The sequence below is a fragment of the Triplophysa rosa genome, linkage group LG24 (assembly GCF_024868665.1).
Source record: "Triplophysa rosa linkage group LG24, Trosa_1v2, whole genome shotgun sequence".
Classification (NCBI taxonomy): domain Eukaryota; kingdom Metazoa; phylum Chordata; class Actinopteri; order Cypriniformes; family Nemacheilidae; genus Triplophysa; species Triplophysa rosa.
Genome location: NC_079913.1, coordinates 3,744,644 through 3,762,326, shown reverse-complemented (window position 1 = coordinate 3,762,326; position 17,683 = coordinate 3,744,644). Strand labels below are relative to the sequence as shown.

Sequence of the window (17,683 nt, the reverse complement as noted above, 5' to 3'; positions counted from 1 at the left end):
CTCCCCCCTCCACCCTCCTCCCTCCTCCCTCCTCCCTCCTCCCTCCTCCCTCTCTCGGGCCTGATGGGGGTGAGAGTAGAGGCTGCGCGAGCTCACGTTCAGTGTGCGCGAGTGCCTTCACTTTCTATTGCTGCCGATCAACCGAATTTATCACATTTATTTACACATAAAACAACGAAAACAGGCACACATCAGACGTCTGCGTGGGAATAGCAATTCTAAGCGTTTTTCTTTTCGTCCTGCTTCTGGAATGTGGGAGGTGGACAGATGAAAAAGTTTCGCTGTTTTGGTGGTTGAGGGAGTTTTGATACGGGCGATGAGTCCTGTTAAGAGATTTTACACATCAGACTGGAAAAACACGGATTTATCGCCCTTATCAACATAAATAGACACTCACTAAACTCACCCTTGGAGAAATGACTATTGTAAGTATACATTTACATTATATTTCGTGAATTAAATCCACTTTGGCTGTGATTATTTGTTAGCGGGCTAAGTAATTAGCATAGTAGCATCGCTGGGTATTATATAATGCAGTTCAACCAATTCTTCGCGTTTTATATCTGATTTCATTTGCTGGGCATGTTACTTTGGTGTAAAAACTAAGATTAAACGTTGTTTTGTAAACCGGTGTAGTAAAGTACGAGCTCTGTGTGTTCATGCATCTTTAACGTTAGTGTGTGTTCTCAGATAGTTAACATACACAGATTTTATCATAAAAGTTGATGTGGCATATGAAAACAATGAGCTGTTTTTACTGAGTGTATACTGTGGTTTGTGTATTTTTTCTGACGCAGTACGTCCCATCATTAACAGATTCAAAATCAGTATCGTTATCAAATAAGTTAGAGGTTATAGTTAATAGTGAAATGTTTACTTGGTGACTATGAGGAGTTTGCTTGCTTACCATCTTATTCAATATTATATAGCAAAATCATTTAATGTGATATCAGTCTAGTTTGATTTGAGAATTAGTTTGTAAATAAGCACAAACAAATTATTTATTTGTTTGTATTCTGATGGTTATAACAGCAAAAGCATTGATATTATTAAACAAAATTATTTTTTTATAAACACAGTTTCATCAGTCATTATCTGATGTTTATTTGTTTTGTAACATCCATCATTCATGAAACTGTGTATTTATTTATCCAGTGAAATGTAATCAAGGCAGTTAATGTTTGCTCACCTGTGATCAGTATACTGCACTCCATGACAAGAAGAACTAAAATTATGCATCACTTACAGGGTCGGATTCATAAAGTTTCATCACCAACATTTATTGTGTGAACTCCTGAAGAATTATGTGGTTCCTGGAGCCTGAGAGTGTGTCTAGGAAATAGCCTGAATGTAGAAGAATTTAAAATACATAAGCAATTTAATAAAAATAATTTGAATGCGTTCATGCACTCATTAGACACTACCATCACAATCCATGTTCATTCTCGCTCCAAGTGAGTCGGTGTTTGTTGTAGTCTATTGCATGTTATTATTCGCATGATGTAGTGTTGCTGTTGTCCGCGACCCTAAGAACAGACCACCTGAGTCTTGCCACTCTTAGTCACCTGCCTGTGAATTGATATTGTGCTGGTGTTATGGGATGGAGATCTAAGGCTCTTTTTTTAAAGGGGTCTGGTGTACTCTGGGTCACCACACCAGGAGTTATGGCAGTTGATATAGTGATGACCTGACTAAAAGATTGCACTTAAGTGAAGGAGCTTTGGGTGTGACGGTCAGGAACGCCACCACCCACAGCATAAACCTGGAAAACCACCTAAAACTGAAATACGCTGTTCAGCGATTGTACAAGCTCTGCTGAGGTCGCAGCTCTGCTTGTGCAGATAGATGTGAAGATTCAGGTAGAAAGAAACAGAAGTGCAAAAACTGCAGTGGATCTTTAAAAGGTCTCCGTTTACAGTATGCCGAATAGACACGTTCCCTCAAATCTGTGTGTGAGCTGACGAAGTGACTGTGTTTCTCCTGTTTGCCCAGTGACTCAGCACTGCCTTTACGGTTTCCAGTTATTACGTTTTGACGTTTTCTCTGACGCACTTCAAATCATTTTATTCTTATCAGCTGTGAGAAGCTTTAAAAACATTAACTGGTCTGTATTAATATTGGGGACATAAAAGCGTAGCATATCTGCCGCTGACCATGAGCTGTGTCTGATGCTCTGTATGAGGTGTGTTGTAATGTTTGGGATGTCATCTGCTTGATCTGTGCTCGTGCGTGGGCTCGATTGCTTTCATTTGCACAGTTTGAAAGAAATGTTGAAACTAATCGCTAACCTGTACATGTGATGTGGTGGGTGTAGCAGTAATGTGTTCATTTTGCTGTGGGTGTAGTGTGTTCATTTGGGCCGCCACAACTAATTGATACAAATTCAAGTTAGTTAGGTGTCAGTGTAATAGGCAGGCATAATAAAATACGGCTGAAATACTAGTCCCTTGAACTTAAAAAGTGAACGCAGGTGTATCTGTCTTAACATGACACTGGAGTCACACCTGAATGCCGTTAAATTGAAGTCTTGTAAGGGCATCCCTATGGCTACAGGTCTTTAATGTATATATGACACATTGACATAGTTTATTTTCTAATAAGTAAGTAATGAGCAATAAAGAGACAAATGACATGCAAACAAAACCAGGGCTTTTGTGACGGTGTTATTTCTGCAACATTCTGGATATTAAATAGCTGAAAGGTTTTCTTGCAGACTCCAGGCTTGCACTGTAATCATCATGTGCTGCTGACATTAGGAATCACAGAGTGGGAGTTTAAAATATGATTTTGGAACGACAGTGGCTTATGAAGCTGTGCTCTCACGGGGTCAGCGGTCGACCTCTCTGCCGTCTGCCCTCACTGACTCAAACTGACCTGAGCTTGATATCTGTATGTCAGATTGACTGTCTTTAGCAATCTCCCCTTTCTCTCTCTCTCTCTCTCTTTGTCTCAAGGAGAAGAATCATGCAGTGAGGTCGTCCACTTTCTTTCAGATCTTACGCCTCCCACACAAGCTTAAGCTTGTTTGTTATGTGAAGAGCTAATAGCTACTATTTCTCTTACTGCGTATTTTCCTCATTTTTTCACAACAGTTTAAAGGGTTAATCGCAATTAACCTGTCAAAGAATATGCCAAAACAATCCTAAATAAAGGATATATATTAAAAGAACGTAGATATTGAAACATGAACACAAAATTTCTACTTCATAGTAAAATGTTCATTTTCCATCTTTTTTTCAGCTATTGCGAGTTTAAATAAAAGCTCTTGTTCGACCTCCCCCGCACTGACACGGAGTCTCTGTTTCTCTCTCTTTCTGCTGGGAGTTAAAGTAAACTCTAGCAGGCTTGTTTGAAGTGTGTGAGTCGCTCAGCGTACACCAGCTGGCCATACTGGGAGTGCTGGGTTACCGGGGGGACACGGAAGAACCAGAGAAGAACTCTCTCTCTCTCTCTCTACACATATGGCTGATCATATTTACCGCCTTATTGTGGCTCTGCAATTAGCATGTTAATGAATACTGATTACAGACTCTATTTTTTTCTATTCCTCCCACTGCACATAATGCAAATAGTTTTCTAGTGGACTGTGACCTCAGACCACCCAAAAATGAGTCATCCTGTCGCTTACTTGTATTTACATCTGTGTCATATCTACAGGGCTGGGCGCTATACAGCATGACTGTAGAAATATGTCAACTGGTAAAGGTTTGGCTATACCATGGTCTGCAATGTGAAAGTGAGGAATCAAGAGACGAAATACCTTTGAGTTGACAAATATTTCATTCATTGGATTTGTTTTGTAAAACTTTTTTTGGAGGATTAATAAAATAACCATATAACGATGTAATTATTCAAATTGTAGTATTGGATTTTGCTCACACCACCTACCCTATCTCTTCTGCAATGCAGAGATTTGTTCAGTTACATGTGCAGGTGTGGGCAGAGTATTCTGCGCTATATGCAAACACAATAGTTGTATTAGAAAACACCAATACCTCCTGTTTTATCCACGGGACGAGATGAAACTCGTCTAGTTCTGAATCTGATGAAGATTTATCACTGTCACTGGAACACAAGCTGTGGAAGTTTCCCCTCCATCCAGAAATCAATACTAGATCAGATTTGTCTTTTTCCTTGTGTGTTTATGAGCACGGATAAGAGCTTAGAATTCTTTTTCTTCCCCAGCCAGAATCATCTAATGCCTGTCTGGGCTGTTTGGCTGTCAGAGCCATTAAAATCGAAATAAATCTTAGTCCTAATGAGTAGGTGTGTCTGGTGTTTATTCACTGCCAGTTGGAGACAAGCTGTCTGTCATATCTATAGCCCTCCCTGGGAATAGACTGTTTAAAGCCAGCAAGCATTTCTGCATTCTATTTGTCCAAACCCCAAAGCCTGAGAAACCCAATTTTAAATGGTGTTTACATTCCAGCGCAAAGGAAAGAAGTGTATCTTTATTTCTGAGTTGGGACACGGTAGCGTTCCATAAGGAAGGAGCGTGTTATTGAAGGGTAGCTGCAGTGGGACGTGTTTTTCCCAAGGTTGGAATGCCATGTTCAAAGATGTAGCTCATGCTAATCCCCCACTCATGACTTTCCAGCATCATTTTAACAGCGCACATCCCTACGCCATCACACAAACTTAAATCTGTTACGGCCAGCCTGCATGAACAGAAGTTCATTGAGTTTTTGTCTCGCTATCGACACATCTCTTGGTTTGATTCTGCAGCATCAGCCCTGCTAATCATTATTTTGCTAGAAAATCTAGTTTTGAAGACCTGTAGGCATTTCACACCATTACAAGAAGATTAAAATGATGCTCCTGAATGTGACCGATATAAATGTTGGCTTGTGGTGCTGCATTGTGGGAATGTGGCTCTACATCGACCCGGTATGGCTCATGAATTGATATGTACAGGTAATGAGGAAATTGGCGAGGTGCTGAACTAAATCACACGCGATGGCTTCAAATGGCTGTAAATACGGCCTGTAAAGTGCTAGTTAAGTGCCGTCTCCTGACTCATTCTTTCCAGCTGAGCGTTTATACTATTAGAATTCTTCACCAATGCAGAATTAAACTGCAGTGCTCCAGTGACCCCGCGTCGTTCCCAGAATGCAAATCCAGTGAGTCACGTTTGGCTTCTGTATGACAAGCCTCTGCAGAATCAACAGAGCGGGACTGGCTGAGCAGAAGATTAAGAGAGAGAGAGAGAGAGAGAGAGAGATAGAAAGGTATTTTTGTGGTGAAAAAAATCCTACCTCTGCATCCACACCCTGCGCCCTGTGGAATGCGAACATTGCGCGGGGGAGAGACACTGTGGCTTCAGTCATCACATGGCCAGTAACACACACATATAGCCCACTGTGGGTGTGTGTGAGAGTGATGATGTCAGAGGGGTGCAGTCTTACCCGGAGCGATCCCATGTGGTTTCAGTGAAATCATTTTAGAATATGTCCATCTTTTCTGTCTTAGTATGTAGTAAGCAGTATGCATGCCTCATGCGTGTTTTTCTTGGTCTGTAGTACATGTTGACCTGCAAATCACATGTTCAAAGGATCATTTGGTGGAAGCTTTTAGTGCGATGAAGGCATCAGTAAAGATTCATTTTTATAAGTAAGCAGCTCCGTCTGACTCATGCTCTGTGGTTTAGTCCTGACCTCCCTCATTACGTGTGGTGATAATTGCCCAAACATGCAGCAGAAATGAGTGAATCTTGACACGCAGCAGCATCGAGACGGCCACTGATCCATCCAGAGGAGTGTGGATCTGCCGAATTCAGCAACATTCATCATTCCTGTACAAATCTGTCTGCTAGCATTTTCATGAACACACACGATTTTCATGATACACCTTAAATAATGTACGACATTGGCATTGAAAACGATCTTTAAGGTGATCTCTTTTGAAAAGATGAAGCGTAAACTAGATCAGAGCTTTACTGGAGCTCATAAATTATTCATCACGAGAACTCATCCAGCAAATTCTTATCTAACCTCTTCTGTTTTTAGCCAGCAACTGACTTGTTTTCTATGCTAAGCAAAGGGTCGTTCACATGGGATGTTCATTTTCTTTGAACTAGACACTCCATCTTAAAGACGTATTGCTTACAGAGTAAAACGCTGGACACAAAAACCTGCATATACCTGAACACCTGAGCTAATGGTCACAGAAAAATCTATTGTGTATATAACGTGTAGTTTGCAAGGCAGTAGTATGCATGCTCTGGTTTTAAGGATGTGATACAGACAGTTATGTAGTGTAAATAATGCATAGACATACAGTACGTGTGGGCATAATTGTAACGTTCCCTTTCTCCCTCTCTCCTCCACAGGCAGCTGATCTCTCTCTGTAACACAAACTCATGCTGGTTGTTAAGGATGTTGAGGTGTGATGGTACTGTGTTGACGAGTAAAGCAGAATCGTTGATGGCTGGCTGTAGGTAAGTATCACATCGCCCTCTGCTGGCCACTTTGACCAAAGAAAGACCTAAAATCAACCTGTCATCTTCCCTCTCTCATCACATGTGTCTGTCACGCAGGGGTCCAATGGTGTGTTGACGGCGCCATGGGGAGCTGTTGTAGCTGTCCCGAGAAAGAGATCGACCTCAACCATCTCAACAAGTTCAAGGTGAACATCATCATCAGTGAACAGTTGTTTAATCTCATGACCAGAACTTGTCAGATGTTCCATACACACAGACCCCCAAGCTTTTTTAGCTGCTGTTAATGTCTGAGTGATCAGATGATTGCTGGAGTATGTACTGTATGTACACAGTAAAGTGACACTGAGCGTTGCAGTAATCACATAAGGATGATACAGTCGTGTTGTTCTGCGTGTGCAGGTGATAAACGTGGACGATGATGGCAATGAGCTGGGCTCAGGAGTGATGGAGTTAACCGAGGAAGAGCTCATTCTGCACACCCGCAAACGAGATGCTGTCAAGTGGCCCTACCTGTGTCTGCGTCGCTATGGTTACGACTCCAACCTCTTCTCTTTTGAGAGCGGCCGGCGCTGTCAGACCGGTCAAGGTGAGACTTTAACGCTCATTATTCTGCTCAAATCACTTCTGCTTTTACTAGAACCCTCCCGCTCTTTCTTTAGGGATCTTTGCGTTTAAGTGCGTGCGGGCGGAGGAGATCTTCAACATGTTGCAGGACATCATGCACAACAACAGCATCAGTGTTGTGGAGGAACCCGTGCTGGAGCCAGAACCTCCAGTCACACCACACACTCCCACCAGTAAGACCAAACACGCTCGCACACGCTCCTCCAGCCCTTACACACAGACCGAACCCAACTGACCTCTGAACTGCTCTCTCTTCAGCTCCTGGTTACTCTGTCCCAACGGTAGCTAATGGAATCGGGCGGTACCCGTCATTCGGAGACGCCTCTTCAAGACCTTCAAGCCGTCACCCATCAGTAGGCAGTGCTAGGTTACCATCTGTAGGGGAGGAGTCAACACATCCACTGCTGCTCAATGATGAGACGGTAGGCGTATGAGCTTTACTGCAAGGCATTCTGGGAAATAATGTGTCTGGCATTTTTATTGCAGCATTGTCATCAGTTCTTTAGATAATTAAAATATATTTCACGTGCTTCTTATTAACATTGTGCGTACTGTCCACAGGTGCACACTTATGTCAACACGACGGGTCTCCAAGAGGAGCGGCGCAGTTGTAGCGGTGGACACGCCCCTCTGGAACTCCAACCGTCTCATTCAGAGAACCCGCTGCCAGCCTCCCCCAATGAGATTGAGCCATGGGTAGTTTTGGAGCCAGAGGGTGCCAAGTTCGTTTTAGGCCCCACCCCCATCCAGCGGCAGAGACAGCGGGATTCAGGAGCGAGCAGCTCTGGCGTAGAACCCAACCGAACTCCGGGGAAGACTGTGAACGGCTGCACGGGACCCGCCACAGACTGCGACACAGGTTACGATAGCGATGAGCGAAAGGAGGTGTCACACGAGCGGCATAACGGCACAGCCCCTTCCGTATCCTCCGTTGCGAGACGCGTGAGACCCCCGGTGCCTCTCCCCGATACCCATAACGCCAACAACTCCGCCCAGAGGCGGACAGCGCTGCTCAACTACGAAAACCTGCCGGCGCTGCCACCCGTGTGGGAGACTCGCAAACCTTACAGCGGGGCGGAGGACGAGGGGGAACTCAAGTCGCCCTCTCTCAACGGATTTCATCCGTCGTTTTCCCTTGATCCCCAGCCTAACTACGTCAACACAGATAACGTTACGATGCCACTCAGCGCACACAAGCTGCAGAACTCTGGTACGCAGCCCACGGTTTTTAACTTTGACTTCCGAAGGCTCGGGTTGAGTGACCCGCTTCGGCAGCTCAACTACATTGAGGTGGAGCTGGACAAAGTGTCAGACTCCAGCGGCCCTCACACCCCGAAAACACCCACCACGCCCTTACCGGCCACCCCCACACGCCGGACAGAACTCTACGCTGTTATAGACATCGAGCGCACGGCCGCCATGTCCAACCTTCAGAAAGCACAGCCACGAGATGACGGAACGTCCAGAAAAACACGACACAACAGTACTGATCTGCCCATGTGACCACAATGAATCTGGATGGAATTTTTTTATCCTCATGAGAAACATGTTCTGGTCACATTTCACTTCCAAAACAAAGAAATAAGAATTGTGTTTTGCATAAATCAAGTCCTTGTTTATACTGTATAAGGCAATAATTCTTAGTTTTTAAAAAATCAGGATCATACAAATACAACCAGAATGTATAAAGCCCTTAAAATATGTATCATTCAAGCAAAATATCATTCTTTCTTTCATTTGATTTTAGGGTGAACTATGACCCAGACATGTTTTTGTTCAGTTCACTCGCATACATGGTGCATCGTCTGTGGTGGAGGAACACAGGTCTGAAACGTGTCATGTAAATTGTTTTAATGGTCACTGAGGTAACAGCAGGTACTCAACAGAATAACATGACGGGTATTGATGAGGAAACACTACAATGCTTTTCCAGACCTCATTCACAAATGCTGTGATGTTTTTCTCTCGTTTCCAAAATCAAAGTGTTGGAAATACTTTTGTAATTCACTCATTTTGCACTTGGGAGCAATAAACCATGCTCACTACGGTATTTTAGAATCACACGGTACACTGCGGTCACTTTAAAGACTCTTAAATTTACTCTTAAAGCAGCATGCAGGTACGTGTGTGTGTGTGTGTGTGTGTGTGTGTGTGTGAGTGTGAGGGCCCTGCCACCATAGACATCTCTCTGAGCAGCTCTGTGTGAGAAATCATCTTTTCGTCCTTCTCGCGGTTCTTAGTTGCTAAGAAACCCCAGTACGAATGGGCTTTAATAGAGATGCACTATGTACTGTATGTGTGTATCGGCCAACATCAGTAAAATCCTATCAGTGTCAAGCAGAAAAAACAGGGCTTAATTTTTCTAATTCCAAGCACAAAAAAGAATATAAATATTCGTCTTTCAATGCCGGGTAATAAATGGTTTGTTTTGTATTGTACATACACGTTTTTCCATGTTTGGTTTGATTTGATTTGAAGAGCAGAATAAATTCTAGAGTTTCATAGTAAAGACATTTGTTTTCAAAACATCACACAAATTGGGATTTATACATGTGATATTATGATGACAGGCTGTCAATGTCGTCCAAACGTTTCGTTATGTGTGCATTGCTGTATTTAAAACATTGGAGTATTGAATTGAGGATTTGGGTGACATTACTCACTATTATTTTATCTGGGCTTTATGGGTAGTTCACAAAGAAAACAGTGTTGCGTGGTGTGTGGTGTTATTAAAGATAAACTAAATGGGCAGGCAAGTCATCTGCGGAAACACTAAATTTTGAGTTGGTCAGGTGCATTAAGGTACTCGATAGAAACGAGAGTATGTAGCTGTTTTCAGAAGGGCTCAGAGAATGTACCTTACTTCACATCACTGTGTCTTAGCACTAAACATGATTGTGTTTTTTTGAATGTGGATTTCCAAACAGTGGACACATCTGTTTACTGCGTGTGGAACAGACAGCAGACTGTTCTAGACGTTGGTTTGTATTGTTAAGTTTATATTGTAAAGTTTATTGTACATGCTTATCGCATTATATCGTTTATTTTCTACCTTTTTGGAAAAGTGTGCAAATATAGTAACATTCACATGTACTAGTTGTAGAAACAATCAAGCGGTAATGAAATTTGCCAAATCCTTTCTCCAGTGCCTGAGGAAATGATACATTTGTGTTTGAAAGCGTACATTCCTATGAAAGTATTCCACGATATATGAACGCTGTACTGAAACTAGTTTTGATATTTGCATTTGATATATTGACATCAGTTTAGTAAAATGTTTGTATTTTTTAAAAAGACAAAATATTGTGTATTTTGTGATATGTACCGTTACACCCTCTGCCATCAGTGCCAACTCAATTTTTGTAGCATGGCAAAAAAATCATTAAAAACAAAAAGAAACGTGTTTGTTGCATTGGTTTCAGTATCCTGTGTATTAGAACAGACTTTTTATATCTACATTTTTTTCAATTTGCTATAGAAAGATTGAAACATATTTCCAAATAAAATGGACCAAGTAGACGTCATGATTGTAATGTAAGGCTGAACAGAATACAGTGACCTTGAATCTGTAATCACCCTGTGGACACTTTCAACCCTCACCAGTAGAGGGCAGTCTAACACGACAAATCAAACCAGATGAGAAAACATTTTTAACATCTACTTACACTCTTCACTGTAAATAATATAATGGTATAATAAAAATAAATTTATGGTCAGTTGCCGTTCACAAAAAAGAGAGTAGGTTATAACAAGATGCTACAAAATCATTTTATCTAATAATTCTATGGTAGTATCACGATACTTTTTGTTCGTGTAATTATAATAATGATGTTTTATTTACTATTAATATTACGTGTCATTTATAAAAAGCTTCTTTAAGAAAGTGTCTATGAAATGCATCTACCATGATCTCACTGTAGTAACCACTAATTTTACCATGACATTTGGGGTTAAATTAAGAAGTAAAAATGGGAATCAATCCTCCAAAAATACATAGTTCCTACACTTACTATAATAAAACTATGGCTTATTTTCCTAAGGGTTATGTTTTTGTATACAAGAAATTCAGCATCTTTTGACGAAGTTGGGCATTAATTTAAGCTTAAACAATTGTCTATGAATATGAGTTTAGCAACACTCAGCAAAAGTGCACTACAATACACTTAAATGTACTTAACGTGCTCTATTTTCATGCTATAATTTTGTACTTAATATGCAAAAACTAACTTAACTAAACGTAAGGGGGCGGTTTCCCGGACAAGGCTTAAGACTAGTCCTAGACTAAAATAAATGTTAGAGCTGTCTAAACTGAAAACAGTTAGCAGAGACATATATTGAAATACATCAGTGCCATTGTTTTGTCTCAAAATGCACAAAAGTAAATGTTTTTTGTAAGGCATGTTTGTAAAAACGACTTAAATGTCCTAATTTAACTAAGGCCTAGTCCTGGTTTAAGATAATCCCTGTCCGGGAAACCACATAAAGAAGATCTAAGTGTACTCAACTGTGCTATTTTGAGACTATATAAACTAAATCTTTAGTATACTTGTAGTAAATAATGTGTACTTTTTTACATGAGATGGCTCTTTCTTGAGGGCCACAGACACTGAATGAACTTCCAAATGTACAGTATTGGACAATTTGTTCTTCACTACATCTGTGCGTTATTCTTCAGCCTTCGAGTCTGGAGTTTAGAGTTGAATATTTAGCGTGGCCTCCTGATGTGTGTGTGTTTTGTATCAGGCAGCAGTCAGATCAGAGCAGAGGCTCATGGGAAGCCGTATGTGGTGTTTATGATCTCTGTTGCTGGCGCTGTGCGATCAATCCTCACATCTGATGATTGTGGACTCTTCCTTTCATTACTCGGTGTCTTTCACTTTGATTCTGTGAAAATGATCCGGGCTGATTTAAAGCCGGCCGCCTGTTAGCTCAAACACCATTGTGTGTATGTGTATATGAAAGATCATCCAGAGATACTGCCAAGCACTTTTAATTCAACATTCGACTCTCAATCAAATCCTGAAGATGGAGTTTGAATCTCTGCATGTGTATTTCTCACACCGCAGTTATAACGAGGGTCTGTTGACTGGCGTGGCATCTTCTGCCTCCTAAGAAACCAAATTCATGCCCTTCGCTCTCAGGACCTCAGTGTCTGTCACCTGGCAACCTTGCTGTTGCTTGGATACAAGGCCTCTCCTTATTTTCTCAGCATCAAGTGAACATCAGTTAATTAGACCCAACGTTACAGGTCAAACATCTCAGAATATTCTCACAGTATTTGCTGTTGAATATAACTTTTTAAACACTCCATCCAGATCTACAGACCTGGAGATAACAGCCTGCTGTCATGTTTGTAAGGTTTGTTTCTCTAGTTTTGTGAGTTTAGGAACTTTATAAAATGATCAACCAATCACAGGCCGCCCTGTCTCCGTATGCGTCTACAGAGGCATAACCTTCATCATAACCGCCAAATACACATGCAGAGATTCAAACTCCGTCTTCAGGATTTGATTGAGCGTTGAGTATTAAATTAAAAGTGCTCGGCAGTATCTCTGGATGATCGTTTATACAGATCCACACAATGATGTCCAGTGACGGTGTTTGGGCTAACAGCCGGCCGGCCCAGATCAATCTCACAGAATCAGCTTATATCACAAGACCATTCCAAAGTTTTTTCAGTTTTTCTGAATGTACCATTCAAAGGTATTTAATTAGGATGAAATTCCAAATAAAAATATTTTTTTGTTTGCATTTAAAAAACTGGTCAAACAATTTCCTATTCATTTTTAAGCAACCCAATCCTAAAGTTTTACATGCATTTAAGTTACAAAAAAATCATATTTGATGAAATAATCTTGCTTTCATGCATCTTGGCATGTTGTCAGGTGACTTTGTCACTCCTGAGGTTTGTGCTTTTGTTTCTGTTCAATAATACATGCAGAAATGCTAAAAAAGAAGGTTCAATTTGGAGTGGTCCCTTTATTTTTGTCCAGATTTGTATTTGATATGGACTCCAGTTGATGAAAGAGATGCTGGGCAGCTGATAACAGCCTCCGGTCGAGCTTACGATACTTTTATTGCTCATACTTGGTTAGGGATGAACAATACCCCCAAACCCTTAGTAAACTTAGGCACATAACTCGTGGTGAAATAACTCTAAAACTTGAAATTCATGGGTTTCCAAGCGTGTCGCGGCCTCGACTGCCAGCACAAGGACATTCCTGATAAAACACTCTTCCTCACTGTCAGCTGTTATCAGGGGGCATGTTTGATATACTGATCATACACTTGCATGGCAAGCGCGTGGTGTAAAGTCTCGCTCCCATGATGATAGATGGTCACACAGCTCCATTATGAGCCCAATGCAGCCGGCAAGCTCGGAACATTTGCATACAAATAGTGTTTCTCAAACAGAGATGAATGAGACCTTGTGGGCAGACGCCCGGCGAGCGCACGGAACGCCACAGAATACAGACACCGTTATGAAGGTTAAGAAGAGAAGGTTAAATCTACACCCGGCGTGCGTACGCGCGGACACGAATCTCACATGTGACATCAAAGAACTCCATCGGCTCTGTTCTCAAACCTAGAGAGATGCCTACATACAGTAGATAGCATCATTATACTGCCTTCGAAGACAACATCACAGATGAGATCTCTTTAAAATCCAAATTATTTTACCTAGACATCATTGACATTAAACAGAAAGCCAATGGAGGATTTGCTTAAGGCTCATCTCAGATGTTTCTCCTGAGAAAATAAGTCAGAAATCTCACAATGTCTCAGTCATTAGAGTTTGAGAAGAGATGTCTTCAATGCGTCAAACTGAGCTCAGATTTGTCAAGTCTGTCAATATTATTGAAGATCTCAATCTGAACTCAATCATTTCTCATCAAATTGACTCAAATCCAGATTATTTGACCTCTACAATCTACATTCATTTTACGCCATACTCTTCATGAATCTAACGGAGAACTCCATCAAATCTCCTGAGCTGTAAAAAAGCATCATCTGAGCACCAGAGGTTTGTTTTGGATGAAACATCAGTGAAAGTTAGTCAAGAGTCAGTAGAGACTGAAGAGACTTTTAATCACATTAGCGGAGAGAAAGTAAACTCTAAAAACATCATCAGTGCTGTGTCTGTCACTGGAAGCTTCTGTGTTATTTTCCTCCCGCCGGGTTTTATTCGTCTCTCTTCCGCCTCCCGTTCTTTTAATAGCCTGCTATTTTTAGCCCTGGCGGGTGAGCGAGGGGGTTTTCCTCCGATGGCTTATCAAGCGCGAGCAGACGCATGATGGATTTCCGCCTGAGAGAAACTCATTTCTGGGGTCTCATGATGAGAAACTCATCAGAGGTCCGACTCTGCCCGTGGGCTCCCGCTCTGTGTAATGTGCTTTTATCCCAAATTAAAATCTCGGAAGTGCCTTTTGTTCTTTTAGCTGCTGAGGGCCGTTTTATTTCAGGCTGCTTTAGCTTACAGACCGTCATTTTCCTTCAACACACACAACACTCCGCCGGAGAAAAGACGCATAATTCAAGCTGAAACACTCATGAGCTTGTTTGAAGTATTGAGCACATACTGTATGATTTCGCACATGATGAGTGTGTGTATAAGCGCTCACAAATGGATACATTGAAGAAGATACTGTATATGGTTCCTATGGCAACAGATGAAGGACCTGTGATTTGGTACCTTGAAATAGTTCTGAATGAGGTTCTGGAGGAAGCGGAACCCAAAAGCTGTTCACTGGATTTCACAGGTTGATGTTGTCATTGAACACACATTTTCATTAAGACCTTCTCATTATTGCTCAGATGTTGCTCTTTCATTGCTCAGGAGATTCGATGGACTTCTGAAAGTGTTTCATTCCAGTATCAAGTATGAGATGTTTCACCTGCAAATGTTTAGGAGAAATAAAACAGATACAAATGGTTGTAGATTGTAGAGGTCAAATGATCTGGATTTGATGAGAAATGTTTGAGTTCATATTGAGATGTTCAATAAAATGGAATTTTGATTGCAGACTTTTTGATTTTGATTTGCTCAGTTTGACACATTGTTGACATCTCTTCTGAAACTCTAATGACAGACAGACACCAGATTTCTGACTCTTTTTCTCATGAGAAACATCTGAGACACACATGAGATTTAAGCAAAAGTTTTTCATTTGCTCTCTATTTAATGCATAGGGTTTAATCCGGTATTATCAGCACAGTTCATGAATGACGGTTCATCTGGATTCATTTGTAAACGTGAATCGATATTAAATTAAACTCTGTGTAAAGACCCTGAATAACACAAAAGCCATGTGAGCCTCGGAGTGAACCAACTTTTGACTTCTGTAGCACTTCTATAATACTTTCATCCTCCTAAAGAGTTTAAAGTTCCTTTTGATCTCAGGAACAAAAAGAGAGAGAAAGCAGGAGATTATCTCTGGTTTACAAGGTCCGAGCAGATTTCTCACATCCGCAGACACCAACTCACTATATTACGGCCCTCTTTTCATTTCTTGACGTGTTCACGGTTGGAGTGATTCGTTCATTTTTCGGATAAATTGCTGGTAATCTGTGCGGCTGGTGTGTTAAACATTAATTGGTTCATTAGTGAAACGCTTGTGAGCTGAAATGCCACATTAATTCTCTCTGATCTAGTCGAGCGAAACACGATAAACGTAAAACATGGAATCTCTGTAATGCAAATTTCATAACATTTCTTGCTATATAAACGAACATGCATTCCTGATCTAACAGTGTCATATAATGTTCATGTTTTAATAATAATCTAGGCTGTTTCATGGGGATTTCCGGGTGCGTTGAGTTCAGTGATACGCTTCATGGTGCTGTGCGATGTTTGCAAATATGTTTCCTATCTAAACACACACTGGGAGAATAGTAATTCAACAACACAGATTATATCCAATAACCTCTTCAATATATCATACCAAATACTGTAGATGAAGAAACTACACCTTGTTGATGTATTGGCTCAGAATGAAAATAAGTGTATTTGAGATCTCAGCATCCTCCTGCAGTCATGAGCTCACAGTAACACACCTCGCCTGACACTGAGGTATCAAACATTAAAAATGTCTTAAAACGTCTTCAATAATGCACAGCGCTGCGTCTCAGAGCAAGAAGTGGAAAATCCAAAGTGACAAATTATGGAAAGTAACACACATGGAGCCGTTTTTAGCTTTGGATGACTGCGTCACTATGGCAACCAACTGGCATAATCGGCCGTGAAATGATGCACTCCTAAAGTTTCACATGTGATACGAGACACATGTACACACACACACACACACACACACACACACACACACACGCACACACACACACACACGCACACACACATTCTACACAATCACTGACTACACAGAACAAAATAAGATATAACATAATTTTGGGTTTTCTTTAGTCACAACATTGAGAAAGTGAGTAAGTGACCCTAAACTTCTGGACTGTTGTCTAATAGAAAATAAAAAACAAGTCAGGAGCACTGAATCTATTGAAGGTCAGATCGTCTGCCTGACCTGCCTGTCGAGACACACGTGATTTATTTCATATCTTTACAGCACAGAATGTTGACTAACAGCATGTACAGTATGACAACAAATCCTCCATCAGTCAAAAGAAACAGAATGAATGTCCTGCTGTTTCACATGTTTCATCGATTCAAACACCAAACTCATGGTTAATCCATGAAGATATGCTGAACGGCATGAATACATTTTCAGGTATAAATGTTGTTTATTTTCCTGTCTCACGCTGACCTTTACCCTGTGAAATAAATATTTACACCAGCACACCTGACACCTGTGCTTTCACTTGCATTCCACACACTGAAAATAATACAGCATGTGCACCAGTTAATGCACAACTCCTACAGAGAACACAATGAGCTGTGATACCGCCGCTGGCATGAAGAGACTCCATATAAAACTTCAATATGTTCAATGCGACGTGTAAATCTCGTTCTGACAAACTCGCATGATATTGTTGCTACGAGCTTCAGGCTTTCACATGTAAATCAGCTTTATCATCTAAACACAATGAGTCTGATTGATTGAGAAAAAAAGAATAACTCAGCTACAGAAATACCTATTAAACGTATAATTGCCTACATCTAACATCTAACAAATTAATAAAAAACGTAACATTAAAGTTAAATTCTAATGTGTGAATCTAGACACGAGAGTTGATGATGAAGAACAACTGTGTCTTTTTTCTAACATTATAGTCTCATAAACTCTGTGAAGCATTCAATGTCAGTGTTTGACCTCTATCCCGCAGAAGAGCGACGATGTCCTTTAACAGCTGATCCAGGACCAGACATCAGTGATGTGAGCTTTGTCAGGCACGGCCGAATCGCTTCATTTACTTTATAGATCTGAGAATTCAGAGACTCCTGAGACCGAGGAATAATGACGATACAGCGAGCAATGAGTGAGAAGAAATGACAAAACTATTATCATCTGTTTTGCTTACAGCTCATGTCAGAAGAGCAACTATGATTCATTTGAATCTTTTCTGGTTTTGTCCTAATAAAAGATATGAATATATCAAAGGAATAGTTCATCCAAAAATAAACATGCTGTTATTATTTATTCACTTTTAAAA

General features: G+C 40.9%; 1 protein-coding gene across 1 annotated transcript; it reads left to right on the top strand.

The window, feature by feature from the left end:
• Nucleotides 1-61: 61 nt before the first annotated feature.
• On the top strand, nucleotides 62-10,462 carry frs2a (fibroblast growth factor receptor substrate 2a). Its single transcript, XM_057324767.1, has 7 exons — nucleotides 62-425; nucleotides 6,329-6,436; nucleotides 6,536-6,624; nucleotides 6,839-7,025; nucleotides 7,099-7,236; nucleotides 7,322-7,485; nucleotides 7,625-10,462. The coding sequence occupies exons 3-7, from the start codon at nucleotides 6,562-6,564 to the stop codon at nucleotides 8,564-8,566; spliced, it is 1,494 nt and encodes a 497-aa protein (XP_057180750.1). The 5' UTR covers nucleotides 62-425; nucleotides 6,329-6,436; nucleotides 6,536-6,561; the 3' UTR covers nucleotides 8,567-10,462.
• Nucleotides 10,463-17,683: the final 7,221 nt, after the last annotated feature.

Excerpts from the sequence above, each read along its gene's own strand:
- frs2a (XM_057324767.1), top strand. The coding sequence starts at position 6,562 with ATGGGGAGCTGTTGTAGCTGTCCCGAGAAAGAGATCGACCTCAACCAT. Across the intron at positions 7,026-7,098 it reads GCGCTGTCAGACCGGTCAAG|GGATCTTTGCGTTTAAGTGC; the intron begins GTGAGACTTTAA and ends CTCTTTCTTTAG. Across the intron at positions 7,237-7,321 it reads CACACCACACACTCCCACCA|CTCCTGGTTACTCTGTCCCA; the intron begins GTAAGACCAAAC and ends CTCTCTCTTCAG.